This window comes from Myotis davidii, unplaced genomic scaffold (assembly GCF_000327345.1).
Source record: "Myotis davidii unplaced genomic scaffold, ASM32734v1 scaffold13, whole genome shotgun sequence".
NCBI classification, from domain to species: Eukaryota; Metazoa; Chordata; class Mammalia; order Chiroptera; family Vespertilionidae; genus Myotis; species Myotis davidii.
The window spans coordinates 2306361-2333850 of record NW_006286243.1 but is presented as its reverse complement, the minus strand read 5'-3'; the positions used below and the strand labels follow the sequence as shown (position 1 = coordinate 2333850).

The 27490-nt window shown below is 36.6% G+C and overlaps 1 protein-coding gene across 2 annotated transcripts in view; it reads right to left on the bottom strand.

Annotated features, from left to right (window-relative positions):
- Positions 1-1764: 1764 nt before the first annotated feature.
- The window catches only part of VEZT (vezatin, adherens junctions transmembrane protein), a 69696-nt gene continuing 43970 nt past the window's right edge, over positions 1765-27490 (bottom strand). For both annotated transcript variants that reach the window (XM_006757616.2, XM_015559979.1), the window contains exons 5-12: positions 24334-24609; positions 21526-21663; positions 20547-20694; positions 15483-15814; positions 12467-12660; positions 8790-8890; positions 7133-7340; positions 1765-2939 (exon numbers count right to left, since the gene is read on the bottom strand). In XM_006757616.2, coding sequence (XP_006757679.2) covers positions 2410-2939; positions 7133-7340; positions 8790-8890; positions 12467-12660; positions 15483-15814; positions 20547-20694; positions 21526-21663; positions 24334-24609 — 1927 coding nt within the window. In that variant the 3' untranslated portion in view covers positions 1765-2409. The remainder of the gene's footprint in view (positions 2940-7132; positions 7341-8789; positions 8891-12466; positions 12661-15482; positions 15815-20546; positions 20695-21525; positions 21664-24333; positions 24610-27490) is intronic.

Genomic DNA, 27490 nt, shown 5'->3' with positions numbered 1-27490 from the left:
TTAAAATTTTAAGATCCTTATATCATGATTTCACCAAGCAAAATTTTCACTGAACTAACTAACTAGTGAATAAAACAAATCAGACTGGAAAATTACAAATTCTTTTTTTTAAAAAAATATTGTTATTGATTTCAGAGAGGAAGGGAGAGGGCGAGATAGAAACATCAATGATGACAGAGAATAATTCATTGGCTACCTCCTGCACACCCCCACTGTGGCTTGAGCCCACAACCTAGGCATGTGCCCCTGACTAGAATCAAACCTGGGACCCTTTAGTCTGCAGGTTGACGCTCTATCCAGGGCGAAGGCTACAAATTCTTGGTTAAATTAGCCCTTCACATTTAAAAAGTATCACCTTAGAGAGCATTGAATAAAACTGGTAGAATATTATGAAGATATTTTTTCCCACACTGGTGTAATAAAAAACAAAATATAACAAAATTAAAAAGTATTAATCTCGAATTCTTCCTGTGTAAGGTTATAGATTAAGAGAAAGATTATCAAATTTTTCCTTAGTTATTTCTTCTAAATCCAAGGAAAAAAGGAGTTCACAAACTAATTTAAAAAGAAAGTAAACTTGCCCTGGCTGGGCGGTGTAGTTGGTTGAAGCGTTGTCTCATACACTGAAAGGTTGCAGGTTTGATTCCTGGTCAGGGCACACACCTAGACTAAGGGTTTGATCCCTGGTTGGGCACCTATGGGAGGCAGCCAATGGATATTTATTGCTCTCCCACTCCTCTCTCCGCTCTCTCTAAAATCTATGAAGCATATCCTCAGGCGAGGATTAAAAATAAGGAAAGTAAACTCTAAATGTTATTACTATTTCTGAGTTGTAAACTAGGCCTACTCTTAGGAACTGCTCCTAAGACCTTAATTATGGATGTCCCAGAATTTTTGGCAACTGGCAGAATAATGTATAATACAAAGGATCTCTACCATTCAAGTAAAGCAGAAACAAGTTTTTCCTCAGGATAAAAAATAAATTTCTTTAGATTATTGAAAAAAACCATAAACCCTTTAGTATGAAAATTTACTCTAAGTGCTAAGTTGTAGGAGTCTTCATGTGCTTCTTAACTCTAAAGACAATATAGATTCATCATGTAATTTTCTTTCTAGGGCAGCAGCATAAATTGAATTATCTCTACATTTTCCCCAAATAACATCTACACACTATGTCAGGGCATGGAAGCTATAGGTTTCAAAACACAATATACTCCTGAAAATATCACTCTTTGAAAATGCAATCATGGCCCTGGCAGGGCAGCTCAGTTGGTTAGAGTCACCCCGATAACCAACTTTGTGGATTTGATCTCCTGTCAGAGCACGAACAAGTATCAACCAGTGAATGCATGAATAAGTGGAACAACAAATCAATGTTTCTCTCTTTCTCTCCCTTCCTCTCTCTCTCAAATCAATAAAAGTAAATAAATAAAATGCAATTACAACACAAAACAGATGCTACTGTATAAGTTGGAAAGCAATCTCTTTTAAGAGGTAGTTTGTAAATGAAGTATTAAGTATTAAGGAGGCAAGGATGCTTTCCAGGAAGCTGACAGGATGTTTCCAGAATCTTACTCAGGTGGAGAGGGGATAGCCTAAAGCAAGAAATCAGCAGCACGGTGGCCTGCTTATCTAGACGAACTGATAAAAAGAACTTTCTGCAAAGTTGGGGATGAGGTCTTGGACCACAGGGATCCCACTTTGAAATCAGCTCTTCTGATTGCAATGAAAACAGAAAAAGGTAAACACAAAAATGTAAAAGGATAATTCTTAAAATGGCACGCTTTAAAAAATATCAGAAAATCTTAAAATTAACTGCTGAACACACATTAACAAGGAAAACATAAGAAACATGTCATAACCCAAGTACCTTTAAAATAAAACTATTTTTTAGTTCCAAACCCCAGTACACATCAATTACATGAGATCTTTTTTTTTATTTTATTTAGAACCTGTATCTTTGTTTTAAGACGTGGTATAAACAAAGTAAAATACAAACAACTTGTTATTAACATAACAACTGCAGTTATTAACTGTGAGAAAACAGTAAAAAAGAGTCATATGTTCTTGCAACAGAATTATCCCAGTCATTTTGTGATAGCAAATTCTGGCAAGAAATGATAAATTCACTTGTTATGAAAAGTACTTAAAGAATTTCCAAAACTGATCAGTTGTGCTGCAAGTAAAACAGCAATTATTCATAAGAGCCCTTACCTTTCTCTTATTGTCCTAAAAGATCTGCCATATAGGTAATTACTATTTTCAGATCAGTTGTTTAAACCAGATTCTTCCTGTAAAATCATACCTTAGCTTTATATATAATAAACTTACACTCATTTTCCCTTTCCAGTGGAATATCTAGTCTTGAAGCTAAAAAACACTTTCATAAAAGGAATAATTTAAAATCCTTCATGTAAATCTTGGTTCTTCTTTTTCTTCTACCTCACTTTTATTTTCTTCTATTAACTGATCTTCCTCCTCGTCACCAAAAGTCTGTTCCTGCATAGCGGTAAAGGAGAGAGACCGAGCAGCCACTTCGGCAGCGAGACCAGCAGTGAAGGTAAAATCCGGTGACAGCTGCAGCCGCGCCAGCCTCTGCCTGATGGAGGGCTGTGGTGAGTCCCTGGGAACTGGATGGGCAGCGATCAGGTCACCAACATCTGCCTGCTGAGAGTCATCTTCACTTTCCCACAGACATGCTCTTTTTTCAGCTCCTTGCAGGAAGCCTTCATGTGTAAAATTGTCTTTATTTTTACCATCTAGAGGGTTTTCACACAAATACTCAGTCCTATTACATATTTCATCATCAGTTATGGAGGGTTTACTACTTTCTTCTTCAATATCATTTTTACCAACTTTCCCCATATCTGAATCCATTGATGGTTCTGAATTACTTATGGGTTCCATTGGGTCTACAGGAGACAAGGATTTCAACACAGCTTTAAAGGGAAAAAAAAACAAAAAGAAAGAAAGAAAAATAATAACTAAGGACCCAGAAATAATTTAAACTTTAATTTAAACTCCCAGTAGATTTTTTTCTTATAAAGAACAAGAAATAAAGGCTAAATAAAACTTTCTAGTAAAATCAATATAAATTTATAAATCCAAAGAACTTTATAAGAGATAAAATGCCTAAGAAATGAAATGAGACAGGGTTATGATGAAGATTTTAAAATACCTCATGTATTCTCTTATCCAAAATATTAAAGCATTGATTCTCTAAGTGTGGTCTTTGAACTAATAGCATCATTCAGCATCCCCTAGGAATTTGGCAGAAATGCAAATTCTCAAGCCCCACCCCAGACCTACTAAATTGGAAGATGGGGTTGAGGACCAGATATGTTGATAAGCCTTCCACCTTGTACTGATGCATACTAAATTTTGAGGACCACAGCATTAAGAAATAAGCAGCATGGCTTTCACTGATAATATGTGAGATAAAAAGCCTAAGTAATCCAGATAATCATATTTTTAATACACATATATGTAAGTTAAAACAGCATGGAAAACAAACGTAACATACAATTCAATTTACTTGCCAACCACCTAACAAGACCCTGATGAAAGTAAACCTGTAACTTCTATACATTTTGTAATGTCACAGAAAAATATATAATGAAATAAAATCTGCACTCAAGACCAACTACTGTACAAAGCATAATACATAAATATAATATATAACCATACGGCAGAAGTTGTCCTTGCAAGGCAAATGAAGTTTTATTTAGCCCCTCTTGAAGTTAGTAGGCAGTGGGTTGCTTGCTAGGCAGTCTCTCCTCCCAGTATGAGGGGTTAGTACAATACAATATATTATGAAGCATGGCGGAAGAAATAAAAAAGTACATCTTGAAGATCTGGCGCTTATTTAAAAATTATTTTGTAAAATGTGTCCATTTGCAAGAAACAGATCCCTAAGCTGCAGTAACTCCACTAGAGAAGCAGCGACAACAGGTTCCAGTGCAGAATTTCCCTCTCTAATTCCATTCGGACTTTACCCCTGTAGGCAGAGATGAAAACAACTCTGGAAGATGTACCGAAAAACTTCATGGGAAAAGCACTTTATGGTATCAGCAGCTTTTTACTTAATTTCACAAACTAAATCAGCATTGTTGCCTTTTCAAATGTAAACTATCAAAGCACGTACCTGAAAAAGAGACACATTTCTCAGTGTTCTCTTTGCCCATATTGTCAATAGGATAATTTTAAAGCTACATGAAGAAAATACTAAACAATAAAAAAGGATACAAGTTTATATATAATGCTATTTTCAGTCTTCACATGCAGTTTTAATCTATAAATATGCTGGTTTAAAGAATGCAACATACGTTAGAAGTTGACTGATATTCCTGATAATTGCTAATTAAATGGGGCAGGGGAGTAATACAAGTGTATTAAATTAACATTGTGCTAGAATATAAGCCTCCAGGAGTGTAGGGATTTTTGTTTCTTGATTTATGTGTTAGGAATATAAAACAATGAACAGTGTGTTAAGAACTACTTGTTGAAGAAAGAATTTGTTGAATGAATACTATGAAGGATAATAAAACCCTTATTTAAGGAGACTGTATTACAGAGAAAAAAAAATCCAACGCATAGAAAACAACAGTGCCTAAAACATTAAGACTCTTAATCTATGAGTTATGTAGGCCCAATATATAAGCAGGTAACAGGAACTCAATTTTTACTGCTGCTTCTAGGAAGATCCTAATCTCCTATATGCTTTGCTGCTCAGACTTGCTTTCATTTTGCTACAGTGCCCTTCTGGCATGAGGGTCTGCATTGGTAGGAAAGGTGGCAGGGCTGGAGGATTCACAGAGGAGACTGGTGGAGAGGACAGCCTGGAGAAGAGGGATGTCTAGTAAAGGGATCAGCATGAGTGTTTTTCATGAATAAAAATAGTGAATTTGTGGAACCATAATCAGATAAATATAACTGGAGGAAGATATCTATATTGGAAATAGTGGGACATATAATTGGGAATGATGGACTCATATGATGGAAAGGCTTAACACCAGGAAAAGGAGTTTAGATGTGATACAATAAAAAGGGGGGCACTGCTGTAGGTTTTATAGTTGATGTTTGTTAAAAAATATTTTTATTGATTTCAGAGAGGAAGGGAGAGGGAGATAAAAACATCAATGATGAGAGAGAATCATTTATTGGCTGCCTCCTACATGCCCCCCACTGGGATTGAGCCAGCAACCCAGGTATGTGCCCTTGACTAGAATTGAACCCAGGCCCTTTCAGTCCGCAGGCCAATGCTCTATCCACTGAACCAAATTGGCCAGGGCTGCTGTAGGTTTTTAAGTAGAGAGCTATTGTCAATTTGCTGTTTGAGAAATATCTAGACCAGTGATGGCGAACCTTTTGAGCTCGGCGTGTCAGCATTTTGAAAAACCCTAACTTAATTCTGGTGCCATGTCACATATAGAAATTTTTTGATATTTGCAACCATAGTAAAACAAAGATTTATATTTTTGATATTTATTTTATATATTTAAATGCCATTTAACAAAGAAAAATCAACCAAAAAAATGAGTTCGCGTGTCACCTCTGACACGCGTGTCATAGGTTCGCCATCACTGATCTAGACCTTGCAAAGTTAGAAGCTATCATTGAAGCTTAGACACTATTTCTAAGGATAGCTTAGAAGACAAAGATACTGAAATGGAAGTCAACTAAGGCTATTATAATACACTAGAGGCCTGTTGCAGGAAGATTCCTGCAAGAATAGGGCTTCCTGCGGCTGGAGCAAAGCAGAGAAGGGAGCGAAGCTCGCGGAGGCGGGCCTCGCTCCCTCCCGTCTCTGCTGCCTCGGCTTCCTCCCTTTTCTGCCACTTCACTCCCTTCTGCAGCGCGTGGCTTCCTTCTACGCTGTCTTCAGTCTTCACTACACGTGCCTGCGTATGCAAATTAACCACCATCTTTGTTGGGTTAATTTGCATACTTGCTCTGGCTGGTGGGCGTAATGGAGGGATGGTCAATTTGCATGTTTCTCTTTTATTAGTGTAGATGAGCATAATCTAATGAGGACCTGGGCTATAAAAGAGGTCAATGGAAAGAAGGAGGAAGGATAAAATAAAAAAAGTACGTGTGGACAAAGGAGAATCAAAATGGTAGGGCTCCTAAGAGGACCCTGAGGAACTTTCCAGAAGTTAACTAACCTATATATTTCGAGTAAAAAGAGAAAGAGAAAAGAAGACAACTGATTTTGAGGCTCTACATACTCTAAAATAGAAGGGAAGTCCCTCTACCTTCTTAGAAATTAATTCTTCATCTAGAAATTAGCTAGTTTAATATTGTCAAGTATTAAGCTTCCACTCATTCCTTTCCCTGCCTCCTAAGAAGTTCAACTAAAGATGGGTGGGAAACATAGAGGAGTTAAGGCTAATCTTAGGTCAGTGGTCGTCAAACTGCGGCTCGCGAGCCACATGCAGCTCTTTGGCCCCTTGAGTGTGGCTCTTCCACAAAATACCGACTTCTGCGCATGGGCACAAAGTTTCAATTGCACTCTACATGCACGCCCACATGTGGTATTTTGTGGAAGAGCCACACTCAAGGGGCCAAAGAGCTGCATGTGGCTCGTGAGCCGCAGTTTGACGACCACTGTCTTAGGTATTGCCAGTCATTCAGCTTTGTCCAAATCCAAATATGGAAACAGTGTGCACAGAAGCAGGCTCTCAACTCCCATCCACTACAGTGTTCAAATCCCTGAGTAACCTAAATGATGTAGCTAAGGGCCTAGGTCTCTTAGTCCATTTGTTTCAACAGTGAACCCAATTATTTGTGTTTCACTGAGGTATTTATAATATCAACATAAAGAGAACAAAGTTTAGAATCTCAAATACATAAAATTTAAAAACACTCTAATTTATTCAACTCACTGTCCATTCCAAAACAAATTCAGTCAAAAAATCAAATAACTGATGAAAAGTGTGATTTTTATATTCCATTTCATTACATACCTACTCTTTAATTGAACAAATGGATTTTGTATCTAGAAGAAAAAGTACTATACTTACTGGTGGATCCCTAAAATTAGAGTCATAAGAATTCTGTAACCAAAATAAGATTCAGTTAAAGCAAAATCCCCTACACTGAAATAACCTTTTACTCTGAAGTCAGTGCTTACCGTGATCACTAAATAGAAGTTGCTTCCACTTCTGCCTTTCTGCCTCTGATGCTTTGAATCCCAGCACAGATTTTAATTCTTGGAGTACCCTCTTGGATTCTTCATGCTCACGCTTCTGTCTCTCTCTGTCTTCTTGAGACAAGTAATAAAAATCATCCTTTCTTAAATCACTGTCCATATCTAAATCATCTACATAAGCTTCTAATTCCTGAAAATGAATAAAAGAAAAAGAACTTTACTTCAAGCAGATGATTTTCTAGCAGTATTTATTTATTTGCACCTACCCTTCTCCAAGATTAAAAAAGGAGGACTCTTAGCACAGGTCAGTAAAACACAGTTGGGCAAACAAAGCAAACATAGATAAGTGGACATCTTAAAAAAACTTTATTTGATACTATAAAGGGTTTTAAGTAGGGAAGTTTAATAACTCAATCGTTATTTTTCTACTTTGATACCATTCTACAGATCTAGTAAAGGTTACAGTGATTAGCTCTGTCAAAACCAATCAAAATTAGCCCGGCTGGTGGTTGGGGAGGTGGTCAGGTATGTTAGTCCTCTTATGGTAGAATTTGTGGTGCTTTCTGAGGTCCCAGGAAGTCTGAACACTATTCCTAGGATTGTGGAACACCTCATCTATGGCTCTCCATATCACTAAGGCAGATGGAAGGATCCCTGCTTACCCAGACTCCCTTGCAGTTATGGTTCAGACAAACAACTGAGATCCTCTAATCAGATATATCTGGATCAGATCTGATTCAGAAGTATGTTATAAAAGAAGCAGGCATTTCATGGAATCCACTCTGGTAAGAATGGTGGCAAAAAAGTTTCCAGAGGCAGAAGTTCTGAAGGTAGCATTGAAGGAGCAAGTGGCAATGTCTGTGCCCAGTGACTTACAGTGGTGTTGCCACTGTAAAAGTTCTTTTGAGTGATTTTAGCTTTTTACCCCAGCCCTGGTTCAAGCCTGATTACCTGGCCCTCTGAATGTTCCGTGAGGTATCTAATGTTTATAATTTATTATTTTAAAAAAATATATTTTATTGATTTTTTACAGAGAAGAAGGGAGAGAGATAGAGAGTTAGAAACACTGATGAGAGAGAAACATTGATCAGCTGCCTCCTGCACACCTCCTACTGGGAATGTGCCCGCAACCAAGGTACGTGCCCTTGACCGGAATTGAACTTAAGACTTTTCAGTCCGCAGGCTGACGCTCTATCCATGAACTAAACTGGTTAGGGCTATCTAATGTTTTTTTAAAAAATTTATTCTTTGTTAAACTAAGTAGAGTTGATTTCCCTTTGCAATTAAGGATACTGAATAGACTATATGATCTAAGGAAAACTTCTTGAGCAAAAGAAATCTTTGTCAATATCGAAAGTGAGACATAACATAAATGCAGTCAAATGCATAAGATGAATGTATAAAATTTTTAGATATGTATACATGGTGGTAGATCAAGATAAAAACATTTTCAGTATCTCAGAAAGGTACCTTTGCCAAGGCACTAAGAACTAATGATTTGATATATATTCAATACATTATATTGTGATTTTGAAGCTCATTAGAAACATAAATTCTACAATGTCACTTACAGAGAGCAATAGGTAAGTTTCACATGTGCAACTCTTCTTTATGGGAAACAAGCAATTTTCACCCTTACCTGCTCCTCAGGGATTGGATCTTTGTCTGCAATGTGTAGAGTAGGCTGCAGCACGGGTACCACAGTACAGCGTGGGCTTTCACATGCTATTTCAGGTTTGCCTTAAAAAGAAACAGGCCACACAGAAATGAGTGAATATCTGATTAACAACCAAAATACCGAACAGTTCCTTCACCTCAAAACATTTATTTATACTGCCTCTTTATACCATATTCCTCCTTCCATATCTAATCCCTAGTAATCATTGATGTGTATTCTGTTCCTATTAAAATTTACTATTTTAAGAATGTCATATAAATGGTATCATATAGTATATGGTGATTTAAGTCTGGCTTCTTTTGATTAGCATAATGCATTAGAGACTCCTCCATCTCATTATTTTTTTGTTAATCCTCACCAAGAATATTCTTCCATCGATCTTTTTGTTGTTGTTTTATTTTAGAGAGAGTGGGAAGGGGAGAGACAGAGAGGATAGAAATGTCAATGTAAGAGAGACACATCGATTGGTTGCCTTCCACATGTGCCCTGACCAGGGCCAAGGATCAAGTCTGCAACTGAGATATATGCACTTGACTGGACGCAAACCCGAGACCCTTCAGTCTGCGGACCAAAGCTCTGTCCACTGAGCCAAACTGGCTAGGCTCCTCCATCTTATTGATGTATCAGTTTATTTCTTTTTTTATTGCCGAGTAGTAGTCAGTTATATGGATGGATGTAACAATTTATTTATTCACGAGCAGAAGGGCACAAGCTTCTTTTAGGTTTTAGTGATTATGAATAAAGCCACTATAAATATATATTTGTGTATAGGTTTTTGTGTGAACATTAAGCTTTTATGTCTCTAGGGTAAATATCTAGGAATAATATTACTGAGTCATTTGGTGAGTGTATGCTTAACAGTGGGAAAAATTTTGATGAGGAAAGGGTATTTATATAATCATAAAGTATTATTTTCACAAAATACTTATAATGAAAGAGAAGAAAGGCTAAAAGAGAATAAAGATCACCAAAACTAAATGCCATGTGTGATCTGGACCTGGACATTAGAAAAATGCAAACAGAAGTATTTATAGGTAATGAGGTTTCATTTCTGCATCTTACTCTCAAATGGTTAAGAATAATATCACCAAAGGAATTCACATATAGATACATAGATAAGGCAAATGTGTTAGAATGTCAACAACTGGGGAATCTGGATGAAGAGTACTGTGAACTATTCTTGTGATATTCCTGTAATTTTGAAGTAACTTTACAAGATACAGCTAACTAAAGCACCTGCATCTAAAAAATGCAAATGAACATTTTTTTAAATCCTCACCTGAATATATGTCCTTTTGAAAAATTGATTTTAGAGAGAGAGGAATGGAGAGAAAGAGGGAAACCACAATGTGAAAGAGAAACTGATCAGTTATCTCCCATATGCACCCCAACCAGGGATCGAACCCGCAACCTAGTTATGACCAGAAATTGAACCCACATCCTTTTGGTGTACAGGATGATGCTCCAACCAACTGAGCCACCCAGCTAAGGCTCAAATGAACATTTTATTTTTATATTTTAAAAATATACTTTATTGATTTTTTACAGAGAGGAAGGGAGGGGGATAGAGAGTCAGAAATATCGATCAGCTGCCTCCTGCACACCCTCTATTAGGGATGTGCCCCTAATCAAGGTACATGCCTTTGACTGGAATAGAACCTGAAACCCTTCAGTCCACAGGCCGACGCTCCATCCACTGAGCCAAACCAGCCAGGGCTCAAACAAACATTTAAAGTTGTGTAGCTATGGCCACTATGAGCATTTTAGTGAGAAAAGTTTGTGAATTACTTCTATTCATATCATTATTATATAGAGCAAAAGCCACATATACAGAGCATAATTAAGAAATTGCTTTATCACTTGCCCAATGCATTGGAGACAGTTATAACAATCATATTTAAGTGAGTGACTAAGATTCAACATCTCAGAGTATGCTAAGGAGAAGTGAGTGCGATGCATCTTTTAATACCCAATGGTAATTCAAATTATAGAAAATGTACTCAAAAGCTCTAGACTTGGGTCATTTCAAAAAGTTTAAATGCATAAATATCTGCACTGATTAAAAATCCTTGGCAAGCCCGGCCAGTGTGGCTCATTGATTGAATGCCAACCTATGAACCTGGTTGCAGGCTCGATCCCTAGTAGGGGGCATGCAGGAGGCAGCTGATCGATGATTCTCTCTTATCACTGACTAGAGGGCTAGTGCACAAAAATCGTGCAATTGTGTGTGTGGGGGGGGCGGGTAGTTCCTCAGCCTAGCCTGCACCCTCTTGCAGTCTGGGAACCCTTGGGGGATGTCCGACTGAAGACTTAGGCCCACTTGGCAGAAGGACATCCTTAGCGCTGCTGAGGAGTTGGAAGAGGCTCCTGCCACTGCCGCTGCGGTTGCCAGCCATGAGCCCGGCTTCTGATTGAGCGGCACTCTCCTTTTGGGAGTGCACTGACCACCAGGGGACAGCTCCTGTGTTGAGTGCCTACCCCCTGGTGGTCAGTGTGCATCATAGCAAACGGTCATTCTGCTGTTCGGTTGATTTGCATATTAGCCCTTTATTATATAGGAGGATGTTTCTAGCTCCCTCTCCCTTCCGCTCTGAAATCAGTAAAAATATATTTTTTAAAAATCCTTGGCAAAATTATCCTTGGCAGGAAAAATTACTCACTATTTATATTTGAGACATAAAGGAAATCTATTGGTACTATTAACATTTTCTTTTTTCAAAGGAAATACTTTTACTATCTAAGGACTTATTCAACATATTTAAGACATTAAAGTATTACAGATTTAGCTGTAAACAAAACAATGAAACAGAATAATAAAGCATCAATCATCTTTGGCAGAAATACAATTTCTGTTATTAACTTCATCATAAAGGTGGAAGGGATAAACGCAATTTATAGCAAATTTTAAAAATTAATATTCCAAACATTTACAATGAAATTGGTGAGATCAGTAAAACAAAGTATAAAATCTGGGTTAAATGAAAGCAGGTTTGTGGAGGATTTCAAGACTATCTTTTTACCTAGCAGTATTACTCTTAAATAATGGTACTTAATACATTTTAGACCCCTAATAACAAATACATAGTGCTACCTATTATAACACTTGCATAAAATTTCTGAATAACTAAAGTAAGAATTTCATCTTAGAAGCAAAACTCAATTTCTGGCCCATGAATATCAAAATCATCATTACCCTTAATTGGAAAAGAGATTCTGGAAGTTCTAATAATAAATAATATTATTAAAATCTATCCCTTCAGTCTGCAGGCTGATGCTCTATCCACTGAACCAAACTGGCTAGGGCTGTTTTTCTTATTAGTAAGAGCCAAGACTTTATATTCAGTGTTAATTTGTACATATAAGTTCAACTTAAAAAAATTAGAAACATAGATCAGTTGTCTCCCACAACTAAACCCAAAACATAGGCAAGTGCCTTGACGAGGAATTAAACCCGCCACCTTTTGGTATACAGGAAGACACTCCAACCAACTGAGCTACACCAGCCAGGGCCATATAAGTTCAACTTTTTCTTTAGTAAACTAAGAAGGCTTGCCAAGTGAGTTTCATCATAGAGAAGAAATACACCTAATAAAATCCTAACTGCAGAGGAATATATGGAAGAAATCTCTCTCAGGTACCTTTTATATCTGTAGTTCTTCGTAGCAGTTTGTCCACTTGAGAAATGGCCTCTTCCCAACAATTGTTGCTTGCTTGAACATGGGGCTGAATCAACTTTAATTTCTGTTCCAGGATTTGATAAGCTTCTGACACTAGTTCTTGTGTTTCTTTAGTACAAACAAGCTTTTCAAGTTCATCTTCAAGAATTATTACCCTTAGTAATAAAGAAAAACAGTTTCACCATGGAGATTTCTAAAACATAAAATGGAAAATTTATCATTTATAAGGCCTATTTAAGAAATAAGCTTAGAAGTTTAAAAATGTTTTGGAGATGGAAGGTAGTGATGGTTGTACAACAATGTGAATATACTTAACGCCTTGAACTGTATTGTTAAAAATGATTGAAGGGTAAATTTTATGTTACGTGTATTTTATAACACTTTTTAAAAAAGCTTATAAACAGTGTCATATATTTATCCCACAAATATTGCTTGCATATATACTAGGCATGAACTGAAAGGACAAGTTAAACCCATCTTCTATTTACAAGAAAAATAATGAATCAGATAAATTATACATATGTATAAAATACAATTATCATAAAAAGTCATAACATTTTATTGCATTTACAGATGAGAAATTAGGTCCAGAGAGTTGAAGAAACTTGCTGAGTCATACAGCTGATAAGTTGTAAACCTGGGTTGAATCCAGGCACAAAAGTATACCACAGAGAGATAAAGATAGTGTTATAAGAATTCAGAAGAGGGGAACATTGCTACCAGCAATGGGACAGATAGGGAGTAGCTAAGGAAGAGGTCCTTTTGAGGGAGCAGTGAAGGAGGGATAAAATTGAAGCATGTACAAAAGATGAGGAAGGTCACTCTACCTTATCTCCCATATTCCCTGTGGGCATATGGCAATTTATACAGTTTGGCTGGACTGAAGGAAAAGGAGAAATCAAGACAGAAAAGCAGACTGTAGTCAGATTATGGCAGACCTTTTTTACAGAATGTTTTATATAGACTTCAGTCTAAGCAGCTATATTCTGAAACCAGTTAAGATTTTTAGTTAAGTGAGAAAGCAAATATATGCCTCAGGAACCATCTAGCCGTGAGCACTCTGGAGGAAGAACAGTTAAAGGGTTAATGTCCTCATGTAAGAAAGTGAGAGTGGGAATAGCAAAGGGAACAGGGGCAAAGGAGTGAAACACAATTTTAGATGACATTTCAAGGTTGTAGCAGTCTATAGAGCAATTCATATATGATAGCTAAAGACTGGTATACTCTCTAGTTAAGATATAGAATATTTCATTTTTAAATAGAGAACATATTTCCCATCATAATCCACAACTCCTGACAAAGGTACAAAGCCCTCTTTTTCATTTTCATATCTGTACAGTGTAGCACTCTTCCTTCCCTAAGCCACCTTCTCTCATTATAATATACTAGAGGACCATGGAGAGCGGGCCTAAGCCGTCAGTCAGACATCCTTAGTGCTGCCGTGGAGGCTCCCGCCACTGCCACTGTGCTCGCCAGTTGTGAGCCCAGCTTGTGACTGAGCTGCACTCTCACTGTGGGAGTGCACTGACCACCAGGGGGCAGCTCCTGCGTTGAGCATCTGCCCTTGGTGGTCAGTGCATCAGAGCGACTGGTCGTTCCGTTGTTCGGTCGATTTGCATATTAGCCTTTTATTATATTTCCTCTGATGATGATTCAACCTTTTTCACCCACTCACCTTAAGACTGCCTTACCTCCCATATTCCCTGTGGCAGACAGAGCTGAGTCAGGTTAGCATTCACCCGCTTTCTTGGAATAGGTGCTACAGACCACTGGAACAGTCCTGCCTCATAGTGTCTTAATTTTTCCTTATGCCCTATCCCAGCCCTGGGCAAACTACGGCCCGCGGGCCGGATCCGGCCCCTTTGCAATGAATCAAACTAAAAAAAAAAAAAAAAAAAAAAAAAGACCGTACCCTTTTATGTAATGATGTTTACTTTGAATTTATATTAGTTCACACAAACACTCCATCCATGCTTTTGTTCCGGCCCTCCGGTCCAGTTTAAGAACCCATTGTGGCCCTCGAGTCAAAAAGTTTGCCCACTCCTGCCCTAACCTTTACATCAGCCTTATATACCTAATGCCAGACCTTAAACTGATGAGTGGAAACTTTTCTCAAAATGTCTTTATGACCTTAACTTCCTATCTTTGTACACCATATCCTTCTTCAGTCCTGTAAACCAGCCTTTTAATTTTACTGAGACTTCAAGCCTTTTTGACTCATTTTTATTTTTGGTCTTACAAAACTGATTAATGGCCTCTCCCTTCCACTTCTTGCCTGGTATCCAGGATAAAGTACCTAAACTATGATCATATCAACCCATTAAATTCCGATGACCTTCCTGATTGCCAGCACAACATGAACCCAACCATTCGTCTGATCCAGTCCCTACTACAAGTCTGTCTTCTGCACCATACCTGCTACCAAGGCAGAGTGCCAGCAATTCCATGCAAAGTAGATCACCTAATATGGACCCTACATTGTATTATCTAACTGGGGCCAAAAAACATGTCCTATGCTATGGAAAAAGAGTCCAAATCTGTTGAATTTATTTAGAAAATAGCAATGTGTTATTCTTTAACTATATATATAAAACGCCTCTTATAATTTATTTTTCCAGTGTTGGCAGATATTCTCCTAGAGTGCAGGCTCCAGTTTAAGAGCCCTACCTAAAGGGAGTTAAACTCATTCTTCGTAAACTTCTCCATTGCAGCTCTCAAACAGAATGAACATCTGCTTTTGTCCTATTTTTCTAGGTTGTCTGTTGAAATCAAGAAAAGTAAAAATTATAAATGTACCGAATTATAGTACTTATAAATCATGCTTCTCTGCTCTGTTTGTAAGTATAAACCATCTTTCATGCTTATGTCTCCATTTTGCTGCTTCTCTCTAGCTAGGACACAAGCCAAGAACCACAATAGCCCAAGAGCGAAGCTTGCTAACCATGGGGACATTTCCTTATATAGCTTCTAAACTTACTCATTCAGCAATGCTTTCAGATGGAGCTGCAGACTGCGTACTGCTGTATGAACATTATTCAGTTCTCTTGACTTCTGTTGAGTTTTGCATAAACGCTGGGGTACTGACTGGTGCTGAGTTTCAAAGTATCGATAAAACTCATAGCTGCGCTTAAGCTCTTCCAAGCAGGCAGAATGAGCATGAGGTAGACCCTGAGTCACATCAGATAAAATATGATGAGGCAAAAGTGCTGGAGTAAGTAAGGGCCCAGGAGGGGCATTGGCTGTAGAAAGTAATAGGGCTAACCGTCTGAAGAACTCTGAGCTCTGTGCTACCCAGAGTTGGAACAAAACCTAAAAAAAAAGAAAAAAAGAACTAGATCAATAAAAAATATTGGCCAACATTCAAAACAAACTACAAATTTAACTTCTAGTTTAAATTTTCCACTTTATCATAAGTAATGGATATAGTTGAGCTTGAATTAACTCTAAGATTAGCCAAGAATTTTATATCAAATTATGTAGTCATTGCACATGGGAACTTCTGATCCCAATATAGCAGGAAATACCAAAATATAACATGGTACAGTTCTAATCTAGAAGGAAAGTGTTGATAAATTGAGACACATGTATTAGAAGTAAATATTAAATATTTTAAAATTTTACACAAAGGAGAAATGAAAACAGTAGGAATGATAGAGCTATATAGGTTCAAAGAAATGAGTTATTGATGGGCCCAGAGTTTGGGGTTCAAAATTACACCATTGTTTTGGCTAGGAAATAGTTAAAAAATAACATAAAAATCAGTCCCTGAGTGTTTATACTCAGGAGTGTCTAGCACAAGAAATTTACTACACTTGATCTTAGCCAAAAGGCCGAGAAGCGATAGCACAAGAAATTTAAAACCCCCTTCTTTTGTTGTTGTTAATCCTTACCCAAGGATATTTTTTGCATTGATTTTTAGAGAGTGGAAGGGAGGGGGTGAGACAAAGAGAAACACTGATGTGAGAGAGACACATTGATTGGCTGTCTCTCGCACATGCCCCGATAGGTTGGGGATCGAGCCTGCAACCAAGGTACATGCCCTTGACTGGAATCAAACCAATGACCCTTCAGTCCAAAGGCTGACACTCTAACCACTGAACCAAACTGTCTAAGGCCAAAACCCATTCTTGAGAGACAACCCCTGACTTCAGGCAGTAAAGGATTTCTGTAGGTATAGTCCTATTCTAGAGGAGGATAATATCTCCAAAACAAAGAAACAAACATGAGGAAACAATCTATTATGAACAAGAATTGGCATACAACAAAGAGGAATGAACAAATTTAGATTTCCAATTTTTCACAACCAGGAAAGTGAACATTATTTACATTGTTTTATTAACTGAACATTAAAATTAGGCAAATAATAAGATAATTTAATGTAAACCTATTTTACCATTGAACTTTTTTTTTTAAATAGCAATGTCAAAAAAATAAATAAGCAAGGTCAAATTTCCAAATTGCTAAAGACATTTACCTAGGAATTCTTGAATATAAACAAGCTTACCTCATAGGTCTTATTTAACCATTAAATTCATGACTATAATGATTTTCTTTATCCCTATATTGGTTCTTTCAGCAAGTATTTTTTGAGCACTTATGATGTATCAGGCTTTATTCTATATGCTGATAATATAGCTTTGAACAAAAGTGAAAAATTAAAAAAATCCTTGCCCTGATGGAGCTTATATTTAAGTGCGGGGGCGGGGGGCGATAAATAATAACAAGTAAAAGACAGAGTTTCTTGGTTGATGTGCTATGAGGAAAAATACAGCAGAGAAGGGGACTAGCGAGTGTGTACTGTATGTGTGTTTACACGGGGGAAGGTAATAGGGGCTAGGGAGGTGGAGGGATGGGGTGGCCAGGAATGTCTCTAAAAAAGTGAGATCCAGAATTAAGCCATGAAACTATCATCAGGGAAGAGAATTCTAGGGAGCAGGAGGTTCAACTGCAGTTATTTAGTAGGAGAGGACTTGGCACTTCTGAGGAACAGGGTCAGTGTGACTGGGGTACAGTAAGCAAGGAGAAGTGTGGTAAGTGATGAAGGCACTGAAGTAGCTCTGGCTTTTACTCTAAGAGAAATGAGGAGCCACTGAAAGGTTCTGAGCAGCAGAGTTATACGATCTGAATTATGCTTTAACAAGCCCATTCTGGCTGCTGTGTTGAGAGAAGATAAGGAGGTGAGAGTAGAAGTGGAGACCAGTTAGGAGGTTATTATAATAATTCAGGTAAGGGTTAATGGGGTAGCTTGTACCACAGTGGTTAGTGGTATCAGGTGAGTAGTAGTTGGACCCTGGATATATTGTGAAAGTAGAACCGACAAAATCTCTTGACCAATTGTTTATGGGAGGAAAAGTGTTATGAAGAATGATTCCAGAGTTTTGGTCACAGCAACTGAAACAATCAAGTGGGCATAGCTTACTGCCACTTTTAAAATACTAATTTATTGTTTAATCACTACCATATAATCCAATCAAACCAAAACTCAAAATTATATATATATATATATATATATTTGTTTGTCCTTTGGATGAGGGGATAACCATAATTTATGGACAGGTGGGAAATTTTTATGTAAAGCATTTTTTAAAAATATGGATTTATTTTTTAAAGCAGGAAATATATTACTTCATAATAACTTTAAAAACTAGTTACAAATTTAAACAATAAGAAGAAGGAATAAGGACTCTGTACTAAATATTTTATATGTCTTCTCAGGATTGCAAAGTTTTCCTGAGGGAAAATAGGTGAAAAAAAATAATAAATCCAAAATGTATTTTCTTTATGGACACCATGAAAATTACAGAAGAAAACAAAAGGTCCTGATTTATTTGTAAACCATCTTTCACTACATAAAAAAAAAATCTTTAATTAGTGCTGCTCTTTTGAGAATTTTCTTTTAAAATTTATACAAAATCTGTTAAAAAAAACTTTCTTTTGGGTACAATGGCAAATGTACAAGGCAAAATACAATTTTTAAGTGTCACAGGGGTTTCCAGCAGTTTATACACTACAGGTCCAAGATAAGGCTTCTTTCAGAGGTTGATGTTCCTGGTCAGAATGCAATACATGAAGTTTGGTTATAGATTAATTATATGTCGAAATAAAGCAAAAATCAAAATACTAAAGTTAGTCTTTAAAACAACATGAGTGAGCAAAAGGGGTCCAGCAGTATTGGAATTAGGGTGGGGAGATAAAAGAGAACAAGCCTCACATTTTAGAGTAGATCCCATCAGAGGCAATTAAAAAAATCAGCTAACATTTATTAATCACTCTGTCCCAGGCATTGAACTGGCAAATATCAAATCCCTCAGAGGTAAGCATTATGATCATCCCATTTTTATAAACACAGAAACAGGGATTTGCTCAAGAAAACATTCACCGTCAAGTGATGGAACGAGTCAAACCTGGAAAGTCTGACTCTAGGGGAGTCACTTTTTCTCTTTGCTGCCTATACTTAAGCTGAAATACAATCCAAGATTCAATAAGCTTTTAAAAACAATATGTCAAAAGTGTAAACAATAATAGCTATTACCGTGTATGGTACCCATTATATGACAAGCTTCACTGTCGGTATTTCATATGTCTTCTCATTTAACGCCTTGTAGGGCAGGTATGTATGGTGGCCCTTTTTACAGTTGAGGCAAATTCAAATAATTTATTCAAGGTCAAAAGTTAGTGTCAGAGCTAAAATATAAACCTGGGTCTGCTCAATTCCAAAATCCCTGTTTTTTCTTAAGAATCTCAAATTGTACTGAATTTGGAAGTAAATGGAATTTTCTACAATGTGACCATCCTAAAGGGTAGCTATTGGTGTCCTGGTATTTTCTATTAGTCTTTTTGTAAAGACAGAGTTGTGGCCATACTGTATATACATTTTTGTGTGCTAATTGCTTCACTGGTTTAACATACATTTCCCCAAGTTTTTAAAAAATCTTCAAAAGCAAACTGTAGTTACTACACAATGGTCCACCATGTGGATTTACCATAATTCATGCAACTATTCCTTAATTGCTATGCATTTAGGCTCTGTTCATTTCCGCTATTGTAAACAAAGCTAATAAGCAACTTGGTACATAAAACTTGATTCTATTTGGAATAATTTATTTAAGAAAGATTTGCAGAAGTGGAATTACTGATTCAAAGCATATATTATTTTAAAGGCACTTTGTATGTCAAATTGCATTCTGAAACAAACAACTTTAGGGAATTAAAAAAACCTGTAAGAAAACTATTGAAGCAGCTCAGGTAAAAGGTGATGGCATTCAGGAGTAGGATGGTGGGGAAGAACCCAGAAAAAATAGATGAATTTAAAATATCTTTTGAAGGTAGAACTGACACAAAATTATGATGACAGACCGGATGTGAGGAGTAAAAGGAGGGATAAGATGGTTAGTGTGCAGGTTTCTAGCTTAAGTTGTAAGATGGATTCGAATGAGGATAAGAATAAGTCAAGGCAAATTTCAGGTAAGAGAGAAGAAAAACAAACAGATTTAGAACATTTATATGAATATGAAAAATTAAAGATGTAGAAGTTTATGCAGTCTCAAGACAAAATGGAGCCCTAGTCGGTTTGGCTCAGGGGATAGAGTGTCAGCCTGTGGACCAAAGGTTCCTGGGTTCGATTCTAGTCAAGGGCACGTACCTTGGTGTAGGCTCCATCCTGGCCCTGGTCGGGCCATATGTAGGAGGCAACCAATCAATGTGTTTCTCTCAAATCAATGTCTCTCTCTCTCTCTCTCTCCTCCCTTCTACTCTCTCTAAAAGATCAATGGGAAAAATATTCTCATTCCTTGGCCGAGGGTTAAAAAAAAAGAATTATGAGTATTTTGATATCAAACTATAAGGATCTTCTTTTCCAATCTTTATGATGTTCTCCAATTTTAAAGGCAGCTTCACAAACATCAGTAAGGTTATTGCAGTAATAGTAATCAGCAAATAATAAAAGAGAACAGGTGCACCATTTGTGCTCAAAAAGCACAGGCACAATCCAAGAGCATCTAACTCTTCCTCAGCCCTTCCTTCCATTCTACCAGTGGATTACCTTCAATGCAGGCAGGCTGAAACCATCTGTAAGGTTATGTGCTTCCTCTTCTGAAATCTGCTCCTCACTAAGTCCAAGGCCCAGCTCCTTAAAAGGCACCACACAGATGTAGTTGGTTACATTGTCACTCTCAGAGTTCAGGGGGTAGGTTAAATTAGGTTAAGGCAATCAACAAAGTCTTCATAAAACATACAAGGTACATTAAGACTGCCCAGCCCAACCAGCATGGCTCAATGGTTGAGCGTCAACCTACAAAAGTAATCTTTGCATTCCACTTACTCATAATTTATTTATGAATCATAAATAAAATATATTACATACCTTTATTTCCTGACTAATAGAAATAATTTTTTTATTTAGTAAATTTAAGTGACTGACTTATTGTCATGTATTCTCTGTATCAGACACTATCTAAACACTATATGCACTAACTCACTTGATTTCAACAAAAACACAGTAAGGTTGTGTTAGTATTGACATTTTAAAAATGAATAAAGAAAGGTACAGAGAGTTAAGAAACTTGCTTAAGATCACCTAGGCAATAACTGATATGGTCAAAATTTAAATATTGCCGATTTGACTCTAGGGCCTTTGTTTTGTGAAAGGAGAAAGATTTCCTGTTGCCAGTTTATTTCGATGTCATGACACAAATTTGCCATGTTCAGTAATTTAAAAAAAAAAAAGCCAGGCCCAGCAAAGCCAGGTCTTTTGAATTTATTCTTTGGACCAGTAAAGGGAGAGATTTCAAGTTTTTTTCCTTATTAAAAATGAATCACATGAGAGAACAACTATCTTCTTGTCTGTTATTGCCTTTCCCCCTTTGAATACATTTCCAGTTTTAAAATAGAAGTGCTGATGGAAATTAGCTTCAGAATAAGCAATTTCAGTTTACGGTTAACTTTACAGGATGCAATTATAATATCTATATTCAGCACTCTGGAAACATATCTTATTGTTAAATTTAGACAAAAAAGGATATTTTTTCAGCATATATAGGGTAGCCAGCCTTGCTGCTTGAAAGTTGGCTCTTACAGTTCTGTAGACAGCTTTCCGAAGACCGATGAGATGCTGACTGGGATGCTGTCCAGCTTTATTAAATGGGCAAGCAGCACTGACCCTGTCAAGCAAACTTGAAAAGTAAAATGTGATACAACTGTACAGGTGTTCTAAAGTTTTTGTTTCCTATATCCATAATTCTATTAAGTTTAGAAAAAAATCCTTTTCCATGATTTTCATTAGAAAATGTTTATCAGTAACCCCACTCAGGTCTCATAAATAGCCATTTCCCTGATACATATATAGTCACCAGAAAAAGACAAATGAAAAATTTAAATCTCAGAGTAATGGCTTCCTCTGATATGAAGAAACGAAAACATTATAATTGAAATATAGAAATGTAGGAATATTTATGTAAAAAAATGAAACTTTTTAATATAGACACTCTACCTGCTAAAACATACTAAAGTGGTACTACTTTACATTTAGTTTCCAAGCCTTTATCTACAGTAAATATAAAAGCTTTAATTATAAACACTTTCACATTCTTAATATGCATTCATATATGTTCATTAATCGTGTTTTTGGCCACTTGTACAGAATGCATTCTGTACATTCATAAAAGTAGGGTAAAATGACTTACCCACCTGCTGCCACTGGCACTTACCTACTCAAAATGAAGTAGGGGCCGCAGAAAGATAACAGGACCAGTGGCCAACAGGGGAATGCAAGTAGAAAGGCAAAGTAAAGGTTACTGTGTAGTTGCATAGCTACTCTCAAAACTGTTCAAGAGGAAGCACATTTCATAGCACTTTCCAAAAGCTAAGTGGGGAGTATCTATTTGAAACAATGACATATAATACATTATGCTTTTATAAATGAAACTATGAATAGTTATTAGATAAGAGTATTTTTTTTTCACCTAACCATTAACCTCTCCCAATAGCAAAACAAAATATTGGAATTTATACATTTCTTATACTATAACCACACATTTGTAAAATAAGACATCTAACTCAAAACTTTAAAAATGTTAAATCAAACTAAAATATATTCAGGCATTGGAAATCTATTAAAAAAACAACCACAGGACAATGACTGCTGGCTTATTTTAAAATAAAGGAATGAAGCAAAGAAGGTTAAATTATTTGCTAGAGCAGACAGAGGCAGAACAAAAACAGTACTCATTTTTTTCAATATATGGCACTATTGTTTGTACTCCATTTTATTTACTGAATGAATTTTAAAAACTAAAAATATTATGATTCAAGATCTATTATTGCTCATAATTTTTTCAATCAATTATCCAGTTAGATGAAGACAAGTGAAGCATAATTTTTTCCAACATTTCTTCTGCCTGTCTGCATCTGAATAGATAGAAGTCAAAATCTGGAGGCAAATCATGTCTAACTGACCCAATTTAGCTCTCCATGCCTATTCTATACATATGTTTGTACAAGGTGGACAATGACAAGAGCACAGAACCCTCTATGCATGCCCAAGCATTAAATGAACAAACACACAGCACTTTGCGTAACCATTAAGCAGTCAGTTCTCTCAGTAAAGTCCTGTGCAAGTCAAGAATGAAAAGCCACTCTTATTCTTAGTGTGATTTTTAACTTTTAAATCTTGATACTCAAATAACTTAAAAACTGCTCTGCTCAGTCAAAAAGAAGTGAACAATGGAAGAACAAAAATAAACAAATACCGAGGACTGTTCCATTTTGAATTGAGCAGAAAGAAAAGTAATAAAACATCTCTTATGTCTTGGGATTGTTTAAAATACTGTTTCGGAACACAACAGTGAAGAATGAGATGACTACTGGAGATTCTTCCACTTCCCTGTTCGTGATTTTTCAAATACAGCTTTTATGCCAAGATCATTTCAGTACTATTCTAGGGAAGAGCACAGTAAAAGATGTGATGACTACCAAAGGGTCTTCTGCTCCCCCTTTTCATAATTTTCCAGATATAACGATAATTAAGAGCAATAATTATTCTTCACCATATACTTCATCATACTTTCTCCCACTTATAGATTGCAAAGGTTACATGTTATATAAATTATTACATATACACTATAATACAACCATCATCTGCTAGTGTTTAGCAGGCAGTCTGGTGTACTGCAATCAAGCTTGAGAGCCAGAAGGAAGGACATCTGCTCTATAACTAATAAACTGCTGTTGAGTAAATATAACTTTTCCTTTAATAATGGAATAAATAACCAGTATAACCTGCAGCTTAATACACTTACAGCTAGACTGGTGAATATTTAATTTCTCGTGGGAATGTGAAACATCATTACTTGCATGATATTCTGACAATATTGGTGCCATAATATCTACTAACATTTACCTAAAGAACATTTTTAATACAGGGCAAGAGTTTTCAAAATGAATTCATGTCAGATACAGCTATCAATTAAACTGAGGAAACAGAGTACCTGACAGGAAGTAAAGGAAACAAGCATTTATTGGGTAACTGTATGCTGGGTTCAATGGTAGGTTCCCTTTCTACATTATCTCATAAAATTACAGGTAACACACAGACATAATCATGATTCTCAAAGCACTTTGGTTTCTCAAAATAGATAAGCAGAATAATATTACATATTAAATCTAACATATTATTCCTTTAGTGAGCAGTTAATAGACTTTAATAAGTGCTAAAGAGAAACCCACTTTTTTCCTATAAAAGCAATACAAAAATGAAAATAGGTAGTAAATATTCTAATTTAACTATGTAATAAAAAAGAATTATTTAAAAATAAAATAAAAAATGAACTCACAGTGTAAATCCTCTGGAAATGACTTCAGTTTCTTGAATGAGACGTAAAGCTTTTCTCACAAGATTAGTAAAAGCTCGGCTATTTGCTGCTGCATTTTCCAAACGGCCATTGTATTTTTTTAGGGTTAATTGTAGTTTGGCTGTCCTCCATAATCTCAGAGCTCTTATGATCAGATAAACAAATAGAATCACTCCCCATACCAGCCAGGAAGAGACAATCCACCAAGTGGGAAGCATAATAAGCAAACTAATGAAGGCAAATAGCATTGAGACATCCCTATAACAGAGAAAAAGAAAAAAAGAAAACAATACTCATTAGAAAAGAGAAAGATGAGTTATTTTATCAGTAAATTAGGTTTCCTAAAATAAAATACCATCTTCTTTGTAACATATGGCTTAAAAAATGACATTAAAAAAAATCATGGCCTGGCTGGCATAGCTCAGTGGTTGAGCATCGACCTATTACCCAGGAGGTTGCGGGTTCAATTCCCAGTCAGGGCACATGCCCGGGTTGAGGGCTTGATCCCCAGTGGAGGATGTGCAGCTGATCAGTGATTCTCTCTCATCATTGATGTCTCTATCTCTCTTCCTCTCCCTTCCTTTCTCTGAAATTACTAAAAACATATTAAAAAAAAATCATGTGAAATAGTTTTGAAATATCTAGCAACTAGACAATGGTCCTTAGGTATTAAAACCTGAGTAATAAGTTTAGGTAAAGGACATAAGAAATTGGTGTCTTCTGAAATGACTTAGAGAACATTTTTTTAAATTTTTTCAATTACAGTTGATATTCAATATTATTTTACACTAGAGGCCTGGTGCACAAAATTCATGCCCTCAGGGGGTGTCCCACTGATGGCTTAGGCCTGCTCGCTGCTGGGAATGGGACTAAACCGGCAGTTGGACATCCTTTGTGCTGCCGTGGAGGTAGAAGAGGCTCCCACCACCACCGCTACACTCGCCAGCCGTGAGCCAAGCTTCTGGCTGAGCAGCGCTCCCCCTGTGGGAGTGCACTGACCACCAGGGGGCTGCTCCTGCATTGAGTGTCTGCCCCCTGGTGGTCAGTGTGCATCATAGCGACCGGTCATTCTGCCATTCGGTCAATTTGCACATTAGCTTTTTATTATATAGAATTAGGTGGGCAGTACAGTAGTTAGATAACTTATATCATTTATAAAGTGATACCCCAATAAGTCTCATACTCACCTGACACTATACATAGTTATTACAAGATTACTGACTATATTACCCCCATGACTATTTTGTAACTACCAACTTGAACTTATTAATCCCTTTACTTTTTTCACCCAGGCCCCCAACTACCCTTTCACCTGGCAATCATCAGTTTGTGCTCTGTGTCTATGAGTTTGTTTCTGTTTTATTTGTTTCTTTTGGGTTTTAGATTCCACAGATAAGTGAAATCATATGGTATTTGTCTTTCTCTGTCTGACTTATTTCTCATAGCATTATACCCTCTCGGACTAGGTCAAGACTTTTTTTGTAAAGATACAGACTCTTTAACTCTAAAAAAATTTACAGATTAAAAAATCCAATTTTATAAATTTAAAGTAAAAATAGCTTAATTTTTACTAATTTTAATACTAATTAAAATACTATCTTAATATTCAAATATATAATGAGTTCCTTTTTCCTAAAATCAGACTTTAAGTATTTGAATATAAATATATAATATCTGAAGAAAATATATGAATTTTTCCAATTAGAAATAATATATACTTGATGAGTAATTGTTTTAAATAAAGTCATCTAATTTTAAAGCATCACCACAAATCTGGAATACAAATACTTATACTGCAGACCATAATATGGACAAGCTTTGTGTTTTTACACTGCTTTAACTGAAGTAAAAATATGCATACATTTTTTTTTTTGCTTAGGTCAACTATAAATCTATAGATTAAAACACATCTTTTAAGCAATGAAGGTTTTGATGAAAATGTGTATTTATAATAAAAAGGTAAGTGTAGGGGGGCTGTGTCCAAAAAACAGTACTTGAAGACGGTCAAACTACAAAGATAGTCTCATTAAGAGTGCTTCTTATTAAATATTTGCCTGCCCTAATTTCCCTTGGAGTCATTTACTTTTATATGACACTGGTAATATCATAGAGCCAACTCGCATTATCTACTTGTATGTATTAATAGAAAAATCTACAAGTATTTACAGACTCATAATTTCTTTTCTTTTTTAAAAATTTAATTCTTTATTGTTTAAAGTATTATATAAGTCTCCTTTTCCTCCCATTGACCTCTCCCTGGATGTCCCCTCCTCCCAGCACATGCCCTCACCTCTGCCTCTCCCCCCCACCGTTTATGCCCATTGGTTATGCTCATATGCATGCATATAGGTGGTTTCTTAATCATATCTGTGTCTAAAGAAAACTTCAAAGTAAAATTCTTAAAACCTATGGTTCCTTGTAGCAGTCCTTTAAGTTCTTACTTTTTTTTTGTTTTTTAAAGGATAAGATGCTTTATTTCTTCATGATGATATCTGAGTGATTCAGGTTTGGAAACACATCATACTTTGCTATGTTAGAATATGAAGCAGCTGCCAGTGTGACAGAAAAGACAAATTCAGCACACTGAAGCTAATAATGTAACTGCCTGTATAACTTGGACAGTTGGAACAATGATTTAGTTCATTTGATAAACTCATACTTTAACATGAAGAGGATATTAACAGTTATCCTATCTAATAATAGACAAACATGGTAATTAGCCATACCTCCACTACACTTCCCATTGGCTAATCAGGCGATATGCAAATTAACTGCCAACCAAGATGGTGGCCGGCAGCCAGGCAGCTTGAAGTGAACATGAGGCTTGCTTGCTCCAGTGACGGAGGAAGCCAATGTTCCTTGCCGGGCCTGCTGCTACTGGGCTCTGAGCTTGCACTCTAAGAAACAATGTTACAAATATAGAAGCTAAACAAAACCCCAGTAACCTGCTTTCAGCCATCCGGGCTTCAGCCAGCAGGACCACAACAGTGTTACAATTATAGAACGCAGATCCCTGCTTTCAGCCAGCCGGGATCTCAGAGCTGGAGTGAGCAGGACCGCAACAGTGTTACAATTATAGAACCCAAACAAACCAGATACCTGCTTTCAGCAGCCGAGGCCTCAGAGCTGGAGCCAAGCA